At 45.0% G+C, this 19,061-nt stretch overlaps 1 protein-coding gene across 4 annotated transcripts in view; it reads right to left on the reverse strand.

Moving 5' to 3' along the window:
- Positions 1-86: 86 nt before the first annotated feature.
- VCL (vinculin) overlaps positions 87-19,061 on the reverse strand; it is an 84,030-nt gene continuing 65,055 nt past the window's right edge. For 2 of the 4 annotated variants that reach the window (XM_083615543.1, XM_083615542.1), the window contains exons 15-22: positions 17,372-17,480; positions 16,192-16,494; positions 15,974-16,098; positions 14,123-14,308; positions 9,160-9,387; positions 5,726-5,929; positions 4,014-4,118; positions 87-2,373 (exon numbers count right to left, since the gene is read on the reverse strand). In XM_083615543.1, coding sequence (XP_083471669.1) covers positions 2,227-2,373; positions 4,014-4,118; positions 5,726-5,929; positions 9,160-9,387; positions 14,123-14,308; positions 15,974-16,098; positions 16,192-16,494; positions 17,372-17,480 — 1,407 coding nt within the window. In that variant the 3' untranslated portion in view covers positions 87-2,226. The remainder of the gene's footprint in view (positions 2,374-4,013; positions 4,119-5,725; positions 5,930-9,159; positions 9,388-14,122; positions 14,309-15,973; positions 16,099-16,191; positions 16,495-17,371; positions 17,481-19,061) is intronic. The other 2 variants (XM_083615545.1, XM_083615544.1) reach the window with 1 other exon arrangement.

Consider the following 19,061-nt stretch of genomic DNA (forward strand, 5'->3'; position numbering starts at 1 on the left):
GTGCTGGTGCTACGGTGCCAAACAGTCTATATTCAATGAGCAAAGTCGTTTCCCCTTCAAACCTGAAAATACTGACCTAAGTGGACTTTTTATACAAATGCATTTTATTTTGTTTGAACAGAACAAAGAAGGTTGAAAATATTAGCATATACAACAAAATTCTGGTTTATAAACAAAGGTATTTAGTGGCAAAATGCTCCTAACTGACATTCAAGTTTGCTTCATCTTAGGTCTGATGAACAAGTGTTCAGGAAAGCATAAATTGCATAAAGTGTGGAGGATATTAACTTCTATAAAAGACTTTAGAACTTAGTAAAACATTCTGAAGAAATATCCAAGGCAAATATGAGTCAGAGCTTTCCTTCAAACATTCCTTAACAAAAAGCAGTCTTTGGTATAAACCGTCATGTAATTAAAGGCATTAGTAATATTGCATTAATACAAAGTCAAGCTATTAAATGGTGATGATTTTAAAAGCTCGTGATGAAAAGGCTGGACTATATGTTGGTAAAAGACATTCAGAGTCTCCTCTTACTGCTGAGTTCATGCAAACCAAGCAAAGGCAACAAGGCATCCAGACTAAGGCTGTAATGTTCCCTTTCATCTTCTGGTTGTGGCTACTTATTGCCAGAAACCTATCTGACAATTTTGAGTACCGCACAGTCACTAAGTATTCAGGAAAATGTGGGCAAGCAAATTCCCTTGCTCTAGGCAGTTGTAAAGAAGTCATTAAAAGGTCATTTCTGGTTTTTTTTAAAAAATTCCCTTTTAAATTGCACCAGAACGAGGGGGCACAGAAGTTAAGTTTAAAGAAACTTTTAGCAGGTAAACAAGTGCCGCCTCTTAGCGCTTCTATAGGTCTCCTGAGCATGAACTTCTGTTGCGTGACAGCATAGGGGCACTGCAGCATCAGTACATAATTTATTTGCAAATACACAAGCAATTCAGAAGTAGGACTAGTGATTTGCGCAGGAACATTGCCCTGCAAAAGACAAGAGGTGCTCTTTCATTAGTGTCAGTGGCGCTTCTGCGAGAGGTATCTCTGATGCATGGGGCCCTAAATTATCTGCTCTATGCAACTGCAGAAGACAACGGTGTGTAGATCAGCACAAAAATAAAGTCATACTACTTCAGCACTAAGCATCCCAGATTCCCTACCATGGTTGAAAGAGAACATTCCATTTGCCAGCCGATTCAACTGATGAGCACTGGACTTGAGGAGTGTTTCACTATGTAAAAGCCCAAAGTGATCATTATTTGTGTTACCTCATAGGAGACGTTCCGCTTTTGTACCTTCTCCAACACATCCCAATGGTGATTGGCTAGAACAGAGAAAGAACTGTTCCGCTGCTAAAGCAAGCAGGATAATCAAAACGAAACCTGATATAAACACACATTTTTGTCCTGTGGGTACAATTTTAAAAAAAGGACAGGGAGGACAAGCAAGACATAGCCTCGTGCCAGTGGGAACAGGCTGAAATATAATTTAAAACTCTCCCAGCTGTTTTGTTCCTGACCAAAGAGTAAGGGATGCTGCATAATCTCTCCCTGCTCCTTCTCAATTAAATGCTCCAAATGGTTATTAGTGGTCAGTTTCATCACCAATAAGGTGTTGAACTGACTAATGGCAGCTACTCCCAGATTTTGATGGCTTTGAGATCACTATTGGGCAGAACGACGAGCAGCAGCAGCTTTTGAACACAGCACCTCTTCCCTTGCAGCAAGGGAAAACTTTTGAAAGAAATGAAACAAACTCAGTAACACACTGGTTCTAAAAAAGTTAGAGGAAAGGGAGCAGAAAACGGAAGTGCTGGACTGTTCTGTCTTCTGATTGTCCCTCACAATAAACAGCTAAGCAAAACCAGCTTCCCAGAGTTTTCATCCATGCTAAAGTGAAATCTGCATATACTGCCTCTCCTAGAAAACCACTGGAATATATGCTGCAGAACAGGGAGGGGGAACTGAGGTTACAGAGTTCATGAAAACGGGAGATATAAAAAACCCTCAAAAGCAAAGAGAGAAAAGCTTGTCGTTGTGAAAGCTAATTGTGGTGAGGTTAGATACCAAAGGTAGCTCAGCACACTTATGAAAGCCCTTAAGAGAGGGAGTTCCAGGGGAGGGGGCTAGTTTTAATCGCTCAAGCACCTTTTGGCTGTTTACAGAATTCTCTTTGCTCCAACAAAGGGGTTTTCTATTAAAAAAAATGCTCAGGGGAAAGGCAGCGCTCTACTGGTACCAAGGAGTTTTCCTGACCCAGCGTAGAGTGAATCCAGCATCTGTTCTTATTTTAATGGAGGCGGCCTCAGCTTCCCGAACTGTTTCCTTGACAGATTGCATAAGGTTCTGGGCGTTGTGAACCAACATCTCCGTGGCCTGCAGAAGAGAGAGTTGTTTGAAAGCACTATAAAAACAACAACATAAAAACCACACAGGCATTTTCAGATGACAACCTGAGAGGCATGGCTCATTTTTAGTATAAAGAACATCAACAAAAGAGGCTGAACTGGCAGCAAGCCCATTCCAGTGTGTGGGCATCTAACAAGGTCTCAAGAACTTCATGCTAATATTTAAAACCTGGCTTTTCATCAAGGGAGGGGGGAGCATCTGAAGACAAGCTGTGTGCTTCAACAGTATCAATCCAATGTCCAACCTGAAAATCATGATTCTAAAGCACCACACACAGTCCAAATGACACCAAGCGTACAAACATCTGACAGAGATGTTTTTATTTTAGTGGAATTTTCCACTCAGCCTCCCTGTGCTCCCTAGCAGGAGCTGGAGTGCAGCAACATCGGGGGGTGGGGAGAGACCACATCAAATACCTTGCCATAGACTATTCTGGAAAATGCCAGCTGTAGGTTCCAACTGTTTTGCCCTATATGTGCCAATACAGCTCTTAGCTGCGCATAGTGAGCTCCGACTGTGCTGGCAGTGATTGGGACATTTACATCCGACAGAGTAAAAAGAGTGCTGAGAGACAAGTTCATGGGATGTACATTCAGCTTCTGCTCTAACCCCTCTGCAGCTAGCTTTGCAAAAGTATTTCATAGAATTGTAGAGCTGGAAGGGACCACGAGGGTCATCCAGTCCAACCCGCTGCAATGCAGCAATCTCAGCAAAAGCATCCACGAGAGATAGATGCCCATTCACCTGCCTTACTCTAAAAAAAGAACAACATGCATCTGTAAGAAGAGCCCTGGGGGATCTGGGAAAGGTCCATCTTCTCCAACTTCCAGCACCCAGGCAGAGAGGCCCATAGGTGAGGCGTGAAGAAACAGTCCCAATCTCCGTTGACAGTCTGGATCCCACCCCAGCAATTTAGAGATACATTGCCTATGAAAGTGGAGTCCCTTTATCTTAACACAGCTAGCAGCCGTGAGGCTCAGTCCTTCGGGCATTTGTCTAACCCCCTTTTAAAACCACCAAAGCTAGTGGCCACATTTTTCTAATGGAAAGCAAAACCTGACAGTCACTGGGAAGGTTTGGGATAATTGTCCCCAACAGCAAAACAACATCTGCGTTGGATATTGATAAAATCTGGTGGCTTACGGCAGCATTCAGGCAAACCAAAGAACCATTCATTTATATCCACCAGAGGGTGCTAGTTAATAACTATTTAAACAGGCTGTGGGAAATTTTATTAAGCAAGAAACTCAGGTCTACCTTAGGATCATAAATTATATTTTGTTGCAGGACATGAACACAGCAAAAACAAGGGACAGTTTGCCACTGAGCGTACCTGACAAAAAAGCACATCCTAGTTTTCTAACGAGGGTCAGTTCGTCATACTTGTTTTGAATCTACAAAGTGTCACACACGCAGAAATAAGCATACCTTTAGCCACACCTTTCAGTTACTCTAGCAAGAAAACTTACAAGAGCAAAAGGATAGCGAGGGAGGCCCTGCTGGCAGCAGAGATTGTTTCACCAGTTGTGCAAAGCCTGCTTGCCTAGGCAGTGGACAATTCCAAGCTTGCAACACACGCACCCCCTTGTGGCAGGCGTGAGAATTACCTGCTCAGACTCCTCGTCGCTGATGTTAGTGCGGCCCAACATGGTGGCTTTGACAGTGGAGAGGATTTTGAGTTGCGTGCTGATGGTTGGGATTCGCTCGCAGACCTGCATGGAAACAGAATTGCACGGCTGAGAAACTGTCTATATAAAATTATACCACTGTTCTCATGTGGCAAGCACAAACATTCCTTTCCTTGGTAATTTCCACTCCTCTTCAAGCCATCCATGTTTTTCTCGAGAAACACGGCAAGCTGATTCAGTGGTAGGGAACTAAGGTATCATCTAAGTTGTCTTATTTCCTCAAGGACTTGTGGGCAGGTTTGGGGTCACTTTCCATCATCATCATCATCATTATTATTATTATTATTGATATATTACCCTTATATCAGGGTGGTTCACAAGATAAAAATGCAAGATAAAAACACAAATAACTAGTTAAAAACAACAAAACAATAGCTCCCCCCACCCACTCCCACAAACACATTTAAAAGGCTGTAGAATATCATTGCTTTCTTTGCCACAAGTCCTAGAGATTCAGAGAACCAGCTATCTATTTGAAGGCTGGCACCTGCCCACCCTGCTCTGCAAGGCTCTCTGCACAAGGGGCTGTTCCTTGCAGGCCCCTTTGCATTCAGCTGCACTGTCCTGTGCTCGTGGCAGCAAAGCCTCAGGCTGAGGTGGTACAGGGCCACAGAAAGCGCAGCTGCTCAGGGAATTAGATAGTCTGCAGTCCGATGTCTGTGAGACCCTAAACTTGTCTGGCCAGGATTACATTGTCGTGCAGGACAAGATAGGAGTGCTGTTGAGACCAGTCGAGAAACAAGCAGGCTAAAACAAAGCTGTTGCTGGGATGAAAGACCTTGGGCTGGATAGTTCTGCCATCTGTGGCCTCTACCGTCACTGCTGCATCTTGACCTGGCAATCTTACAAGTAGGCCACAGGTCCAGAAGAAGAAGGAGGGCGAATTTGAGCAAGTCAGCCCACTGGGTTCTCAAGCAGCCCCCATGCTCCAAAACAAACCCATCTCTCAGTGGCGTGCGGTGGAATAGGGGTACAGTTAGGGCCAGAGGCAACAGCCTGCGAGGACGACCGGGACACTGCATGTGTGACGTCGCAATGATGTGCAGGTGAGTATCACACCTTCCTCCCTGAACTGGGCAGAAGCGTCCTGGGCTTTGGGAAGGAGACGTCAGGGAAACATTTAGGAGACTAGCCTAGTAAGGGGGGGAAAGGTAAAGGACACCTGGACGGTTAAGCCCAGTCAAAGGCAACTACAGGGTTGGGGCGCTCATCTCGCTTTCAGGCCGAGGGAGCTGGTGTTTGTCCACAGACAGCTTTCTGGGTCATGTGGCCAGCATGACTAAACCGCTTCTGGTGCAAGAGAACACCGTGACAGAAGCCAGAGTGCACGGAAACGCCGTTTACCTTCCCGCCACAGTGGTACCTATTTATCTACTTGCACTGGCATGCTTTCAAACTGCTAGGTTGGCAGGAGCTGGGACAGAGAAACGGGGGCTCACCCCGTTGTGCGGATTCGAACTGCCAACGTTCTGATCAGCAAGCCCAAGAGGCTCAGTGGTTTAGACCACAGTGCCATCCATGTCCCTGCCACTAGCCTAGTCCCCTTAGTCCACTGACCGCATGCCATCTCTGTTACCAACGCCAGCTCTCACTGCTTCCCTGCCTTCTTCAGGCAGTGGCTGGTGACCCACCTGCAAAAGGTTTGTCCTGATGCGCTTGTCAGTGCACTGCTTCGCGACCTCCTTGGCCAGCCTGGTCACTTCGTCGGAAGCTTTCGCGATATCCTTGGCACACTGGATGAGAGCACGCTTGTTCCCACTGCCGCCTCTGACCAAGCGCGACATCTCGGCCATGAGGAGGGCCATCCGCTTGGCGGCGGCGATGATGTCGTTGCCCTGGAAAAGAGCAAGGGCAGCCATGAAAGCTTGGGAGCCAGACATCGGCCCGCGCCGTCACCCCCGTCCTGTAAGCAAGCCCTCGCTCTGGAAGGGCAAGGAAGAGACGTCCTGTGCGGTGCAGAGGCCGCTCCACAAAGAGCACTGGAAAAGAGCTTTGCCCCAAAGGCCAGTTGCGAAATACTTTCTCTCCCCCAAAAAGTGAAAAACAAGCTTTGGCCCGTAAAAAAATAAAAATACGTTGTGGACACACAGTGTTAGTTTGTTGCTGAAGTGAAAGCGGCTAAGTTCAGACAGTTTTACCAGTTAAACATCTATCCTTTTAATAAGGGTGCAAGAAGATTGCCTTAAGTTTAAAGCATCCAGTGTTATGAAGGTGAATATTCTTAATATCAACATACAAATGGACATGGCGCATCCCAATTTGGCACTCTACAGTCACAGATGACAACTAACTTTTCTGAGGGGGACACAGCTGAGGGAGAAGTCAGAGCATCAGTTAATCCTTTTGATCAGCTGTATATGTAAAAAGGCATGCTTAGATGGTAGCAATTGTTTTTTTTTTAAATTGTAAATTATTTTTAATAAACCACCAGTTATTCCACGTAAAAGGAAGCGGCGCTTCTAAGATGATGCCTGCGGCAAGGTGTGTGCGCATCATCTGAAACCTCAAAAGAGAAAAATCTTCAGGACTTAGTCATTTGCAAACATATGAAGCTATTATTTCTCAACTGGCAAACTCTCCTGTCGTGAAAACCAACTACCACTTAATTCATCAAGTTGACAGCCTCGCTGTAAGAATTGCCACCTTTCCTCCACTTAGGACAATCTCATCTTTCTTCAGTGGAGAAGAAAGGCATTGGGCTGCACTTGGACATCACGCTAAACTATAGGTTATGCAGCTGGCTTAGCAATGCAGTCTTACCTTGGAAGTTGAACAGAATCCATTCCAGAAGTCTGTTCGACTTCCAACAGTTCAGAAACCAAAGCGCGGCTTCAGATTGGCTGCAGCCAACAAGAAGCCCCATCGGACGTTTGGCTTCCAAAAATAGTTCACAAACCAGAACAGTCACTTCTGGGTTTGCGGCGTTCAGGAGCCAAAACGTTCGAGAACTAAGCTGTTCGAAAACCAAGGTATGACTGTAGTTTGTTGGGGGTGAATGAAATTGACAAGCTACAGTTAATCAAAAGTAGTATCAAAAGTTTCTTCACTCCTGCCTACTCATGGCCACACCAGAGCGGATGTGGAAGAGCTTGCAAACTTAAGGTTGAACCGCAACCATTCAGTTCAACTTGTAATACAACTTTTTAACAGCCACTGTTTTGAGAGGGAGTTCTTTATTTTTTGAGGGAAAATATAAATAACTGGTGTTTGAAATAACATTTCTCTGTATTAAGTATTCAAGATCAATGTAATTAATTCATTTAAAAATAAATAAATCTGTGCAGTGTTTTTGCGAAGAGTGCTTAGTTAACATGACATACTGACCAACAGCAGTGAGAAAATAGGAAAAAGTGCCTGGACTGTAATCTTTTGCATGCAGGAAAGTGGCTGTTAGGCATTAGGACTACCGGGAGAAAAGTGTTTGTAACAACGGCAAGAACAAAAGGCATACACTGTGAGGATAGCTGCAGAAGGGAACTTGTGGTCCTTACGGACGTATTTCCATTATGCAGTGCAAAAAAACAGCATGTTGTACACATTACAAAAGGCTGCTGAGTTGCAAAAGTCTGAAGAGCCATATCCTTGTTCAGGAGTCTCTCCACACATTTGTTTTTAACCAGTGCACTGAAAATACTGTGTGTGTGTACTTGTGCAAATGAAAAATGCATGTGCAAACATGCATGTTCCACCACACAAATTGCGTATCACCGTCGCAGGAGCAATGAGCCAGGATGCTAAATATGTGCTTGCTGCTGTGATGAGTAACGGTTTAAGGGTGGACTGCCAGCCCCCTTGAGCAATGAAGGCCATGCGTCTTCTCGGCTGGTTTCTGAAGAGTAGAAGGCAAAGCAGAGTGTAAAATGAGAGAGGCCTTTGCTCCATGAGGCAAGTGGTGGCAAGGGCGGGTCCCGGGTACCATTTAAGGGAGAGAGAGATCTAACCCATGAAGCACAATGCAGCAACATGTTCTCATGCACATCTCACTTAAAATGAATGGGAGGCTTCTCCATTCATTTCAAGGAGATTTGCAAAGGAGAAAAAGTGTGCTAAATTGTGCCCCACATTAACCTACACATGGAAAAACACCATGTGAATTTTGCACACAGGCACCATTACTGACTGAAAAGACAATGAAAGAAAGATTCGATTTTTTAAAAAAAGGGGGTTTCCACACATACATACCTAAATTTTAGTAACTGCACAGCCACACACTTAACTCCTTGCAGCATGCTAGTCCCAAAAGCGAAAAAGTGACCCGACAGCTCCCAAAACATTTGTTTGCGATTAGTGCCAGCAAGCTCAGGACTAAGATCACTCCGAGCCACGGACCGAGGATCTCCATCAACATCATGGGTTGCGTATTTTTTTAGAAAACCCAACGAAGTCTGAACTTAGCAACCAACACATTCAGCATAGCTTGTTGACCAAAGTCCTCTCACCATGGGCCAGCCTTTTTACATTACAGCCAAGTGCACATCAGCAGGTCCAACTCCTGGGCAACGCCGCCATACCAAGCCATTCCTGGTCTGTCCAACGTTTTAGTGGAAGCCATTGATAAGAGGCAGAAAAGCACAATGATGCGTGTTAAATGACTTTGGGAATGACAACGACGACTCCCTCACAATCTGGAAGTCACTGAGAGACTGTCAACCATGGCTTCACAGGTAGTCGGCTGGTTTGTACGTATGTTTGTTTGGTTTGTTTGTTTTCCCTTCCGAAAAAGAACCACTGCCGTGAAGAGACAGGTAAGGCAGAGAGCAACAACAGGGAAAGGAAGCCTTGATTAAGAAGGAGAGTAAAACGAAGGAAGTTGTGAGCCAAAATGAAGCTTTTTAAGCCCGGCCATCATCGCCAGCAGGCCTGTCAGAAACATGTGAAGCCACTCTCAATCCTCAACAATGAAGTGCAGACAAACTCGAATTTCATTCCAATTCAGAAAAGGAAAAGAAAGAAAGAAAACGAAAATGGGACCCGGCAAGGATCAAGAGTGAATGCAAATGTGTCAACGTTCCAAAATGGCTGGATGCAACGCGGGTCAGTCGCCAGGGGGAAATGGAGGAAGTACCTTACTAGACCACTTGGTGGCTTCCCGGTGCAGAGACTGAGCAGCGGCCAGAATGGGCTGGTTAACGGGCTGGTTGGTTGGCATTAACAGCAGCTCAGGCTCGTAATCATCTTCAATGTCAGAGGGGAGAGTGAATTCAACATCTGCTTCCTCCTCCTCCTCCTCCTCCTCCTGATCTACATCTACATCAGCCTCAGAGGCTTCCTTAACCTCATCAGTCACATCAGGCTTCGCAGGTTGGGCGGGGGGGGGGGGAGGCGGAGGGGGGGATGAAGAAACAGGGACAGTTAGTATAAAGAAGCAGGATCTGGTCAAAGAGCAAGAACTGAGCTGGTTTTAGTAAATCCCTTTATTCTGGAAGGCAACGGAAGGAGGGGCAGGGAGGAAGGGACGCAATTCCAAGGGAACACTTGACCTGAGAATCTACAAAGGCTTCAAGGAGAGAAACAACAAGAGTTTAGAGAAAGCACACCAAGAATCATCACCGTTTTTCACTTGAGGTCCTCTCTAAAGTGTCTTCTATTTCACCACAACATTCTTTTCTGGCAAGACAATGGCGCCACGGAGACAGGAAAGGAAACGAGAAACAAAAGCAAGTGCAACACTTAAAGATTACTTAGGGGGTGCAAGAGGAAAGTTTCAACGATGAGGCTTGAGTGCTGAGAAAAAACCGCCAGGGAGCAGAGACGCCAGGGGCTGCTTTCTGTGCCCAAAAGAGATGGGAGAGGCCTTGCCGCAAGACAATCGAGGCAGGCACCCCAAGCAAGTTTTGGGTGCTATTAAGGGTGGGGAAGTGGCAGACCTGACCCTACGGAGCCTCACGGATATGAATGGAAGTTGCTCTAGGGCTTTTGTGTGTGTCCTTGTTGAAAAGAGCTCCTATTCATTTCAGCAAGGTTTGCACAGGAGAATTTGCAAGCAAATCGTGCTCCGTGTCCATTATTTTGTGGCGGGAATGTGGGGGTGGGGGAATTGGGACAAAGATGCCATATGGATTCTGCAGGCACCACCACGTCTTGGTCCAGGCCATGGAAAAGGAGGTTATTGTGAAAGCAAAACACAATGCAGGAAGGAAGTCAGGACAGAAAGCCAAGGGATTGTGGAAGAAACAGGAGAGGCTGCTCATTAGAAGGACATGGTCAGTGTGTTAATTGTTAGCAGACAGAAAGGGATGTTAGCAGCACACACAAACAAAGCCAGTCGGAAATGTTTCTGTTAGCAGAAGGTTAATGAGATGGTGCCAGATTGTTTTGCCACAATGTTGTTCTACAAAAATCCAAATGAGGATTTTCAAATTGTTTGTCAGAGTATCCTGAATCACATCCTGTGGGAAGGATGTCTCTTAAAAAACACCAGAACAGCTCGGTATTATCGCAGCCAATCTTCAGGGTACCAATCCATTACAGAAAGAGAAGACAAAAGGGGCAAACACTGCCTTTTCAAGTGCAACCAGACCCACACACAATTATCACATTTTATTTCAGTTTGCCCCCAGCCCCCACGTCCTTCACAAACCCTCCCCCCCCCCTGTGTTTTTGCATGTTCACACTTCCTTCTTCAAGAATAGCGGCTTTCGGTATTAAACTCCCCCCCCCCAATTACTCAGTTTATGCAATTATATGCTCCCAAATAATTTAGATGCAGCTTAAGGCGGCAGTATGGGATTTCATCTCTTTTTGCTTTCTGGGCAAACACAGTGGTTAAATGCAGTGCGTTGAGTAAGGGCCATTTCTTTCAATGAGGACCAAGTGGTGAAGTCTTTCTGTAAGGCAACCTGAAACATCTGCTTAAGAGATAGCAAGCACTTATGGACAAAAGCAACATGTCGGCTTCTGGGGAATTATTGATCCCAATGTGACCAGCTCCCTTCTCTGTCCTGATCCTACAACTCAAAATGGGACAGGGGACAGCGAGCTGTGGGGGGAGTGCCTGAAAGTTAAGGTGCGTGTGTTTACTAAATATGAAGGACGTGTCAGTTTAAAAAATATTGGGTGGTATCCAACCAAATAATTCCACTCTTCTGGCTGTTGAATGGAACTTTCCCTCCCTCTCCTCTCCCGCCTCCAAAATATGCTCCAGAGGGTTGGGGGGAAACCCAGAACATATTTAGGGGGACTTGCAGGGAGAGGAGGCAAAGAGGAAGTTCTACTGCACCTTATTTCTAGGGTCATTCATGCTGTCCAGAACCCAAAGTGGTTCAAAGCATTAGGCAATTAAACCACACACACTTGCCGCTAAAGGGATTTGCATTAACAATCCATCTTAGGGGCTCTATTTCAAATTTATTTTTCCATGTTGCCGAGTGAAGGATTCTGTGGGACTCTGTGCACTTTCGTAGAGGACATGGGACTAATAAATATCCCCCCCCCCCTTCTGCCTCACTACGTTCGAGTAGCACAACAGCCAACAAAAATAGGGTGTATATCCTAGCAAATGTTCAAGTAGCACTGGGAAGGAGGAGAGAGGGCAAGGCAAGAAATTTATTGTCCAGGAAGAAGGAAAAATTAAATTGGCAGAGCATGAAGAGAAAAGGGGGGAAAGTTAATTTGCTACGCAGTCGGAATAAACAAGTAATACACAACTGGAACTATTTTTCACAGCCAGCTCAAAGCAATCCGCTCGGTTTTTGCGCCTCCCCTCAGAGCCAGTGGCTTCTACACACAATCTCTTCTGCTGGAAGAGTGGCTCAGACTGTAGCCATTTATTCTCCACCTAGTTTTGGAGACCCATAAACCCACAATATTTATGTGCAGGGGGGGGGAAAACCCCACATTGCAGCCACCTTGGGACAGGGCACTGCAGATAATGTTCTCCTGAATGGAATTACCAAGATACAGCAGTTAGGTATCAGCTTCTCTCAAAAGCTGGGTTTATTTATTGATCCCACACACACCCCAGTGACCTTAAAGTTAAAAGCTCAGAAGGCACCAAATCTCAACTACAATGTCTACCAGGACAGGTTTTAAATGATATTTTAAAACTACATTTTAAACTGAAGCAAGTATGATGTAGTGGAAAGTGTCAGACTTAAGATCTAGGGTTCAAATTCCACACTCAGCCACGAAGCTCGCTGGGTGAATTTGGGTTTCTCAGTGTAACCTACCTCACAGAGTGGTTGTGGGGATTAAATGAGGAAAGAGGAGAATGATGTATGACTCCATGATCGCCTTGGGTAAAAAGGTGGAATATAAATGAAATAATATTGTTTTTCTCAAGCATGCCACTAAAATCAGCGAGAAAATGTTTGTGTGTGTGTGTGTATGTATATTCAGTGTTGCTTTGCTTGGAAAATTCATTTTGGACTGTTTGCTTCTCTGTTATTCCTTCCAAAAATAAAAACCGCCAAGGTCAAAATGATACTTGTGTTGTGATGAGATGCAAAAAAAACCCCCAACCCCCCAAAAAATCATTTGCAAGGGTTGGCATCATTGTTGCAGCAATCTTAAATGAATCTGGCAAACATGGCAAGACGTTTGGCACCCATGTTACAGCCCCCATTCAGAGGTAAGCGTGGGTATTCTGCACTGACCTCTGGGGCGGTCCACTTCTTGCGACAGTCTGGTGGGGCAGGGGAGAAAGCTTGAGGAGCACAAAAAGGGCAAAAGGCTATGGGCTTGATTCCCCAACTCAAGCAAAAGCTCCCGAATGCTGGCATAAATTCTTCAGGCTCATTTCAGCTAAAGGCTCAAGTCCGGTGAGGTTTCCCTCCCCCTTCTTGCTACCGCTAAAGTTCTACATACGCCAAGGCGTGGTTATGAAATCTATGCACAATAAGAGTCTTGGGAACGATTCTACGGTTTTAACGAAATGATGGGATGTGAAAAGTCCCATGCTTATATCAACAATTTGCAAAGGTTTAAAAATAGCCTCGATCAACCCGCAAAGCTTGGTGCAGCTTCTGAAAAAGCCCACTTCTGGGTAGACTTGTGAAAAGGAGAGAGAGTGCACAAAATATTGTGGATACTGTTGGAGATTACACACCACCTTTCCAAAGCATTGCAGCAAGGATGGTGAAACGTGCAGCCCTGCAGATGGACTCCCGACTCCCATTGGTCCAAGAAAGCATGGCCAATGGACAGGGATGATAGGAGTTGTAGTCCAGCACCTTCTCTTGAAGGACCACAGGTTTCCCCATTCCTGCACTACAGAGTCAGCACGACATAAAGGCACGGCTTCATGGGGGGAAGCAATGCTGGATGCAACGGCAGAAAGTCGATTTTAGATTGCCTCTTTCCTAACTCCTGCAGTATTATCAAGTTTTTGTTTGTTTGTTTTCAGTGCTCTTCCAGAGCACACTGGAAACCTTTGTGGAGTTTCTCACTTCATTTGGGTGTGGCGGATTGGTTTTCTCCCTCCTCTGTTGGATTTGACCCCCAATTCCAACTCACCCAGGGCATAAAATTTCCTGGCAACCTGAGGAAGGTTTTAAAGCGAGGTCTTTGCACAGCAGTGATAAGAGCGGTCAACGTAAGGGTGAGGATTTGTAATCAGCAATTCACTCTCTAAAAAGAGCCCAACCTCTGAAGATCTATACCAAGGGTCAGCAAGGTTTACCGGCCACGGGCCGGATCACTCCCATGGAGATTGTCCGTGGGCTGGACTGGCGCAGCGCGACACCGAAAATCGTGTCTGTGCATGTCCGCGGCGCCAGAAATCGCTTCTGTGCATGCCCAGACACCGAAAATCACGCCTGCACAGAAGCGATTTTTGGCATCTGGACATGTGCAGACACAATTTCTGGTGTCGTGGGCCGGGAAAACAGTCTTTGTGGGCTGCATCCGGCCCATGGGCCACACATTGCTGACCCCTGATCTATACAGACAGATCTACCTACAACACTGGGATATCCCCGAGTGACATCAATGCAATACCCACGAAACACACCGGTCTGCAATTTCTTTGGGTTAAACGGAGGAGAAGCAGCAGTTAAGCAAGAACACAGGGATGCATTGGCCGTTCTTACCTTGCTGGACCACTTTCTGGCTTCATCGTGCAGCTGCCTGGCAGCCATCATCATGGGCTGGTTGAGCACCTCCCCAGCCTTCGCCTCTGGGAACTCTTCATCCTTCTCTTCAGGAGGAGGGGGCCTGGGGGGAGGAACCTCGCCCTCTGGCAGCGGCGGCTTGGGAGGAGCAAGTTCATCTGTAAGCTAAGGAAGAAAGGAAATGGGTTGCAGTACCCCAACGCAGAGATCCAAATGCAAAATGGCCAAATCTATAGCAATCCACAGAATGGGGAATCTACTTTTATTTTATTTTTTCCAGCTTTTGCACCCGAGTTGTCCCTTTAGTTATTTATTTAATACTTATTGGTTTTACATAGTGGTTATTATACACGTCAAACATAACAATTCATACAAAAAAGAAAAAAAAGAGGTTCTCTCAAACCTTCTGACCTCCATGGGTTCCATTTCTAAAAATTTGTTTCTGCATCTTTTACTGTAATCTATCTATTATAAATCCATAGTATCCAAAGTTTGTGTTACTTTACAAGTGTTACTGTATTCCTGCTAGTGATTTCAACTGTTTACAGTGGTTTCTAAGGTATGTTATAAAATTATTCTAGTCCTTAATAAAAAAATTGGTCTTCCTAATTTCTGATCCTTCCCTGGATGGGGAATTTTCAGTGCTTTGGGCAAACTTATCAAACTCAAATTCACCATTCTTTTGTCAAGCTGAGAATAATGAAGATTAAGACACCTACCCAAGAATAAGAATATTAAAATCCATTATGGTAGACTTTACAAAATGATCTCTTAAGTTAGCAACTGTTAGCAAAAGCATCCTTCATCCCTCTCACTTGGTTTTCTGATCTGCTACCCAGCAGGAAATTGTAGAAAGGGTGGGGGACAATAACTCACTTCAGAAGTCCTTCTATAGAGAAGGTAACTGAGGTTGTCTGGCGCTGTGGTCTAAACCACAGAGCCTAGGGCTTGCTGATCAGAAGGTCGGTGGTTCGAATCCCCACAACGGGGTGAGCTCCCGTTGCTCGGTTCCAGCTCCTGCCAACCGAGCAGTTTGAAAGCACAAAGTACAAGTAGATAAATAGGTACCACTCCGGCTGGAAGGTAAACGGCATTTCCGTGCGCTGCTCTGGTTCGCCAGAAGCGGCTTAGTCATGCTGGCCACATGACCCGGAAGCTCTACGCCAGCTCCCTCGGCCAGTAAAGCGAGATGAGCGCCGCAACCCCAGAGTCGTCCGTGACTGGACCTAACTGTCAGAGGTCCCTTTACCTTTACCTTTACTAATATGCTATCATATTATATATTCAATTCCTGGATTCAAATGCCCATGTTTTCAAGACAGCTTTCAAAGGCACGGACAGTTTTTCTGAAATCTCAAAAAGGTGCACCGACCCTCCTTTAAGTGCTTCCTATTAATGGATGTGTTCACAACAACAGTTCTCCAAGTTCAAAGTTTATACATAATCACAGATGGCCTGAAAGGCACACACTTGGCTTTAAACTGCTGCTTTTCTCAGCAAAATACCAGGAATCTGTTATTTTCTTGCCACTTCTGTGTTTTTTGGTTGGATTACCTTCGTACAGAGGGCATTGTACTCCACTCTCAAGGGCCCCAAGTCCAAATCTGGCTTCACAAGATGCTAAAAAAACAAAACTTGGGGACGCAATCTTGTGTGTATGCCAGCGTGTATTATATAAGAACACTGTGTGCCTGGAATCAGATTTCAGCATTAAGTGATTCCACCCACACAAGGAAACCACAGCCATTTAAATAATTGAAAGTGGCTCAACCAAATGGTTGCAGATTACCTCTGTCCTTCCAGAGCAATTCTCCGTAACACAGCACTTACGTGAAGTTGCTCAAGATCAGGAGGCGGAGGGGGGAAGTCGGGTTCCTGGGGCTGGAAAGCTTCTCGGACTTTGGCCACAGCTCCCAGGATCCTGTAGCCGGAATCAAGGAAATTCTTCTGCAAACCTAGGAAAGAGAGAGAGCTTAGTATTTAGTTTTGAAAATTCAGGGACAAGACACTTTGAAGAGCTGGAGAAAGCATCTCTGTCTAATGCTTACCGGGATCAGAAATGTTTCCTGCCACAGCTTTCGCATCCATCACCATTGGTGAAATGGTTTTGCTCAGGTCATCAGAGGCAGCTTTCACAGCTTCCCGAAACTTGGGATCCTCTGAGTTTTCCACCTCCTTCTTTGCCACTAACAAAATGCGGTTTGCTCGCCGGGCAATGCTGGTGGCCCCAGCGACAAGCATCTGCGGCTGAATGTTGGCCATCGCAACTTTGCACTTGTCCAGGTCTTTCTTAATGGCCTCCTCGGAAGCATCCAACAGAGACTTGGTATCAATTGCTTCGTCCACCATCCCTAGGGTAAGAAGTTTACAGATTTACCTCCCTTCATGTACACGGCAAGGGGAAATGACGCTGGAGGGGAAGGTCACCCTTAAATACAGGATGGAGTTCTGCTACCTTGGCCAGGTGAATTTGTTAGGGTGCTGCTTTGGCACAATCCTGATTATGAGCATTTAAACTCTTATCACCCTTCTCACTTGGCTCTTGCCACCAGAGGGCCTCCAAATTCTATCAAATCCTCAAACAGGAATGGGTTTCATTTACATGGGGATGAGTACATTTTTGTACTGCGGATAGTGCAAAAACACACTAGATCAATGTTTCGCAAACTTGGGTCTCCTGCTGTTTTTGGACTACAATTCCCATCATCCCTGACCACTGGGTCCTGCTAGCTAGGGATTATGGGAGTAGTCCTAAAACAGCTGCAGACCCAAGTCTGCGAAACCCTGTGCTAGATTTACAGAAAGGGAACTCAGTGGGACAAGGGAACTTGGATGGAACTTCAATATGTAAAAATGGATGTCAGATTTCTTCTTTAACAGCATCTGTGCGCGAACGCAAAACACATCCAAATCTATATACAATTTTGCCATAATGAACAAGTGATTGAAATAGAGTTGCATTACAATAATTTATCCAAAAGTTGTGTTTGTAGGCTGCCAGTGATCAGGCCAAGACATATTCCAAACAAAAGTATGGCGCAATGTTTTCCTCGAGTCCACTGTGACTTTTTTTGGGTGGGGCGATGACTTTTCCCTTTCTGTCACATGCTTAAGTCAACTGCATCAAGGAATTGCTCTTCCCTTTCTAGTTTCCTTCCAATTATATCTCAGGCTCGTCATCAGTGATTTGGGGCTACAAAACCATGGCCACAAGCTCCTCCATTTTACCTGTCATTTTTTCCACATTATCAATCCACTGGTTCTTCATGGTCTCAAAGTGTTCATAAGCAGCTTGGTTTCCAGGATTCCTTAGAAGGATGCGAGCGGCAGATACTACCTGCCAATGCAAAAAACAGCCAAATATGATGGCAGTAATGATGCACAGGAACAGAAAGTAAGTGCACTGGGATTTATTTTGCAGTGTAGGTAATCTGAAAGTTAGGCATCTCTCATCTGAAATGGGTCCCAGTTTGGGGAGTTTCACAAGAAGTCTCCAACCGAAAGATGGATTTATACCACTCAAGAACACTCTGAGGTACAGTCGTACCTTGGTTGATGAACGCCTTGTGAGTCAAACGTTTTGGTCCCCGAATGCCCCAAACCCAAAAGTGAGTGTTTGTGAATGTTCTTTGGAACCCGAACATCTGATGCGGCTTCTGATTGGCTACAGGAGCTTCCTGCAGCCAACCGAAGCCACACCTTGGTTTCTGAACGTTATGGAAGTCAAACGGACTTCCAGAACGGTTTCCGTTCGACTTCTGAGGTATGACTGTACTGAGAATTTCCGAAGAGCATAATTCCCAATCATGACATGGGGACTGCACAGAATTATTATTTTTTAATTACCGCCTTTATTTAGAAGAAAACAACAACAAAATAAAGCCAAGAAATTACGGAAGTCTCTAGTGCAAATAGTAATTGTTAAAATACTTTCATCACATGAACGTAAGTAGACTATTACACAATAGCTTGTAAAAATTACTTTTTCTATACAGGAAATCCTTCAGATTTATTCCTACTCGAAGTACATGCTCCCAAAGTAGGAAACAGACGCACAAAGGATCTGCTTATTCAGAGACCCAAGTGTGAAGACTGACCAGAGAGAGAACATATTCCATGACAGTGGAACATATTCCACTGGTCAGTGAAAGATTCGCCATACACCCTAAAAAGCTGTCAGGTCCTTCTTTCCTTAGGAGAATACAGTGGAAGATTATGGTGCTCTCTAGTTTTCAACTGAGCCTCAGAGGAATTTTAAGCCGCTACTGAAAAACGCAAAAGGGGCAGGCATGATCCCAATGATGCTATGAACCACTCTCGTGGAGGCCGTCAGAGGGAAGGAAGTTAACGCCAGACACCCCTCTGTTATGCCCGGATCCAGCTCCCACTGAAATTCCCTCCTCTTGCAGCTTTTTAGATTGTAGCTTAACTTCTAAAAGGTCTTTTTGTCTGGGACGAAGCTATAAAATAAATGCAATGTTCACCTGAAAGTGTTCATTAATTTCAATGGGACTTAGAAAGTAAGTCCTTAAGACTGCAGTCAAAGCGAGCCTCGGCTTCTGTAGGTTAAGCCAACCTATGCATACATTGTTATGAGATTTTATAGATTTTGATTTTTTTTACAGTCTCCTAAAAATAGCCTACAATTTAAGGAAGTTACCCTCTCTCAACCCCTTGATTTGTGTGCTGTCTCTCACACAGAGAATCATCTCATCCTAATATTTAAATGCTCATGTTTATAGGCAAGCAATGGAAAACACAAGAATTACCAACTGTGGAAGAATGGCAGATGAAAATGATGGACTATATGGAGTTGGCTGACCTTACTGGAAGAATCCGCAACCAGAAAGAATAGGAATACCAAGAAGAGTGGAAGAAATTTAAAGACTATTTGAATAAATATTGTAATATTGAAAAT

The sequence above is a fragment of the Podarcis filfolensis genome, assembly GCF_964270895.1.
Source record: "Podarcis filfolensis genome assembly, chromosome: 5".
NCBI classification, from domain to species: domain Eukaryota; kingdom Metazoa; phylum Chordata; class Lepidosauria; order Squamata; family Lacertidae; genus Podarcis; species Podarcis filfolensis.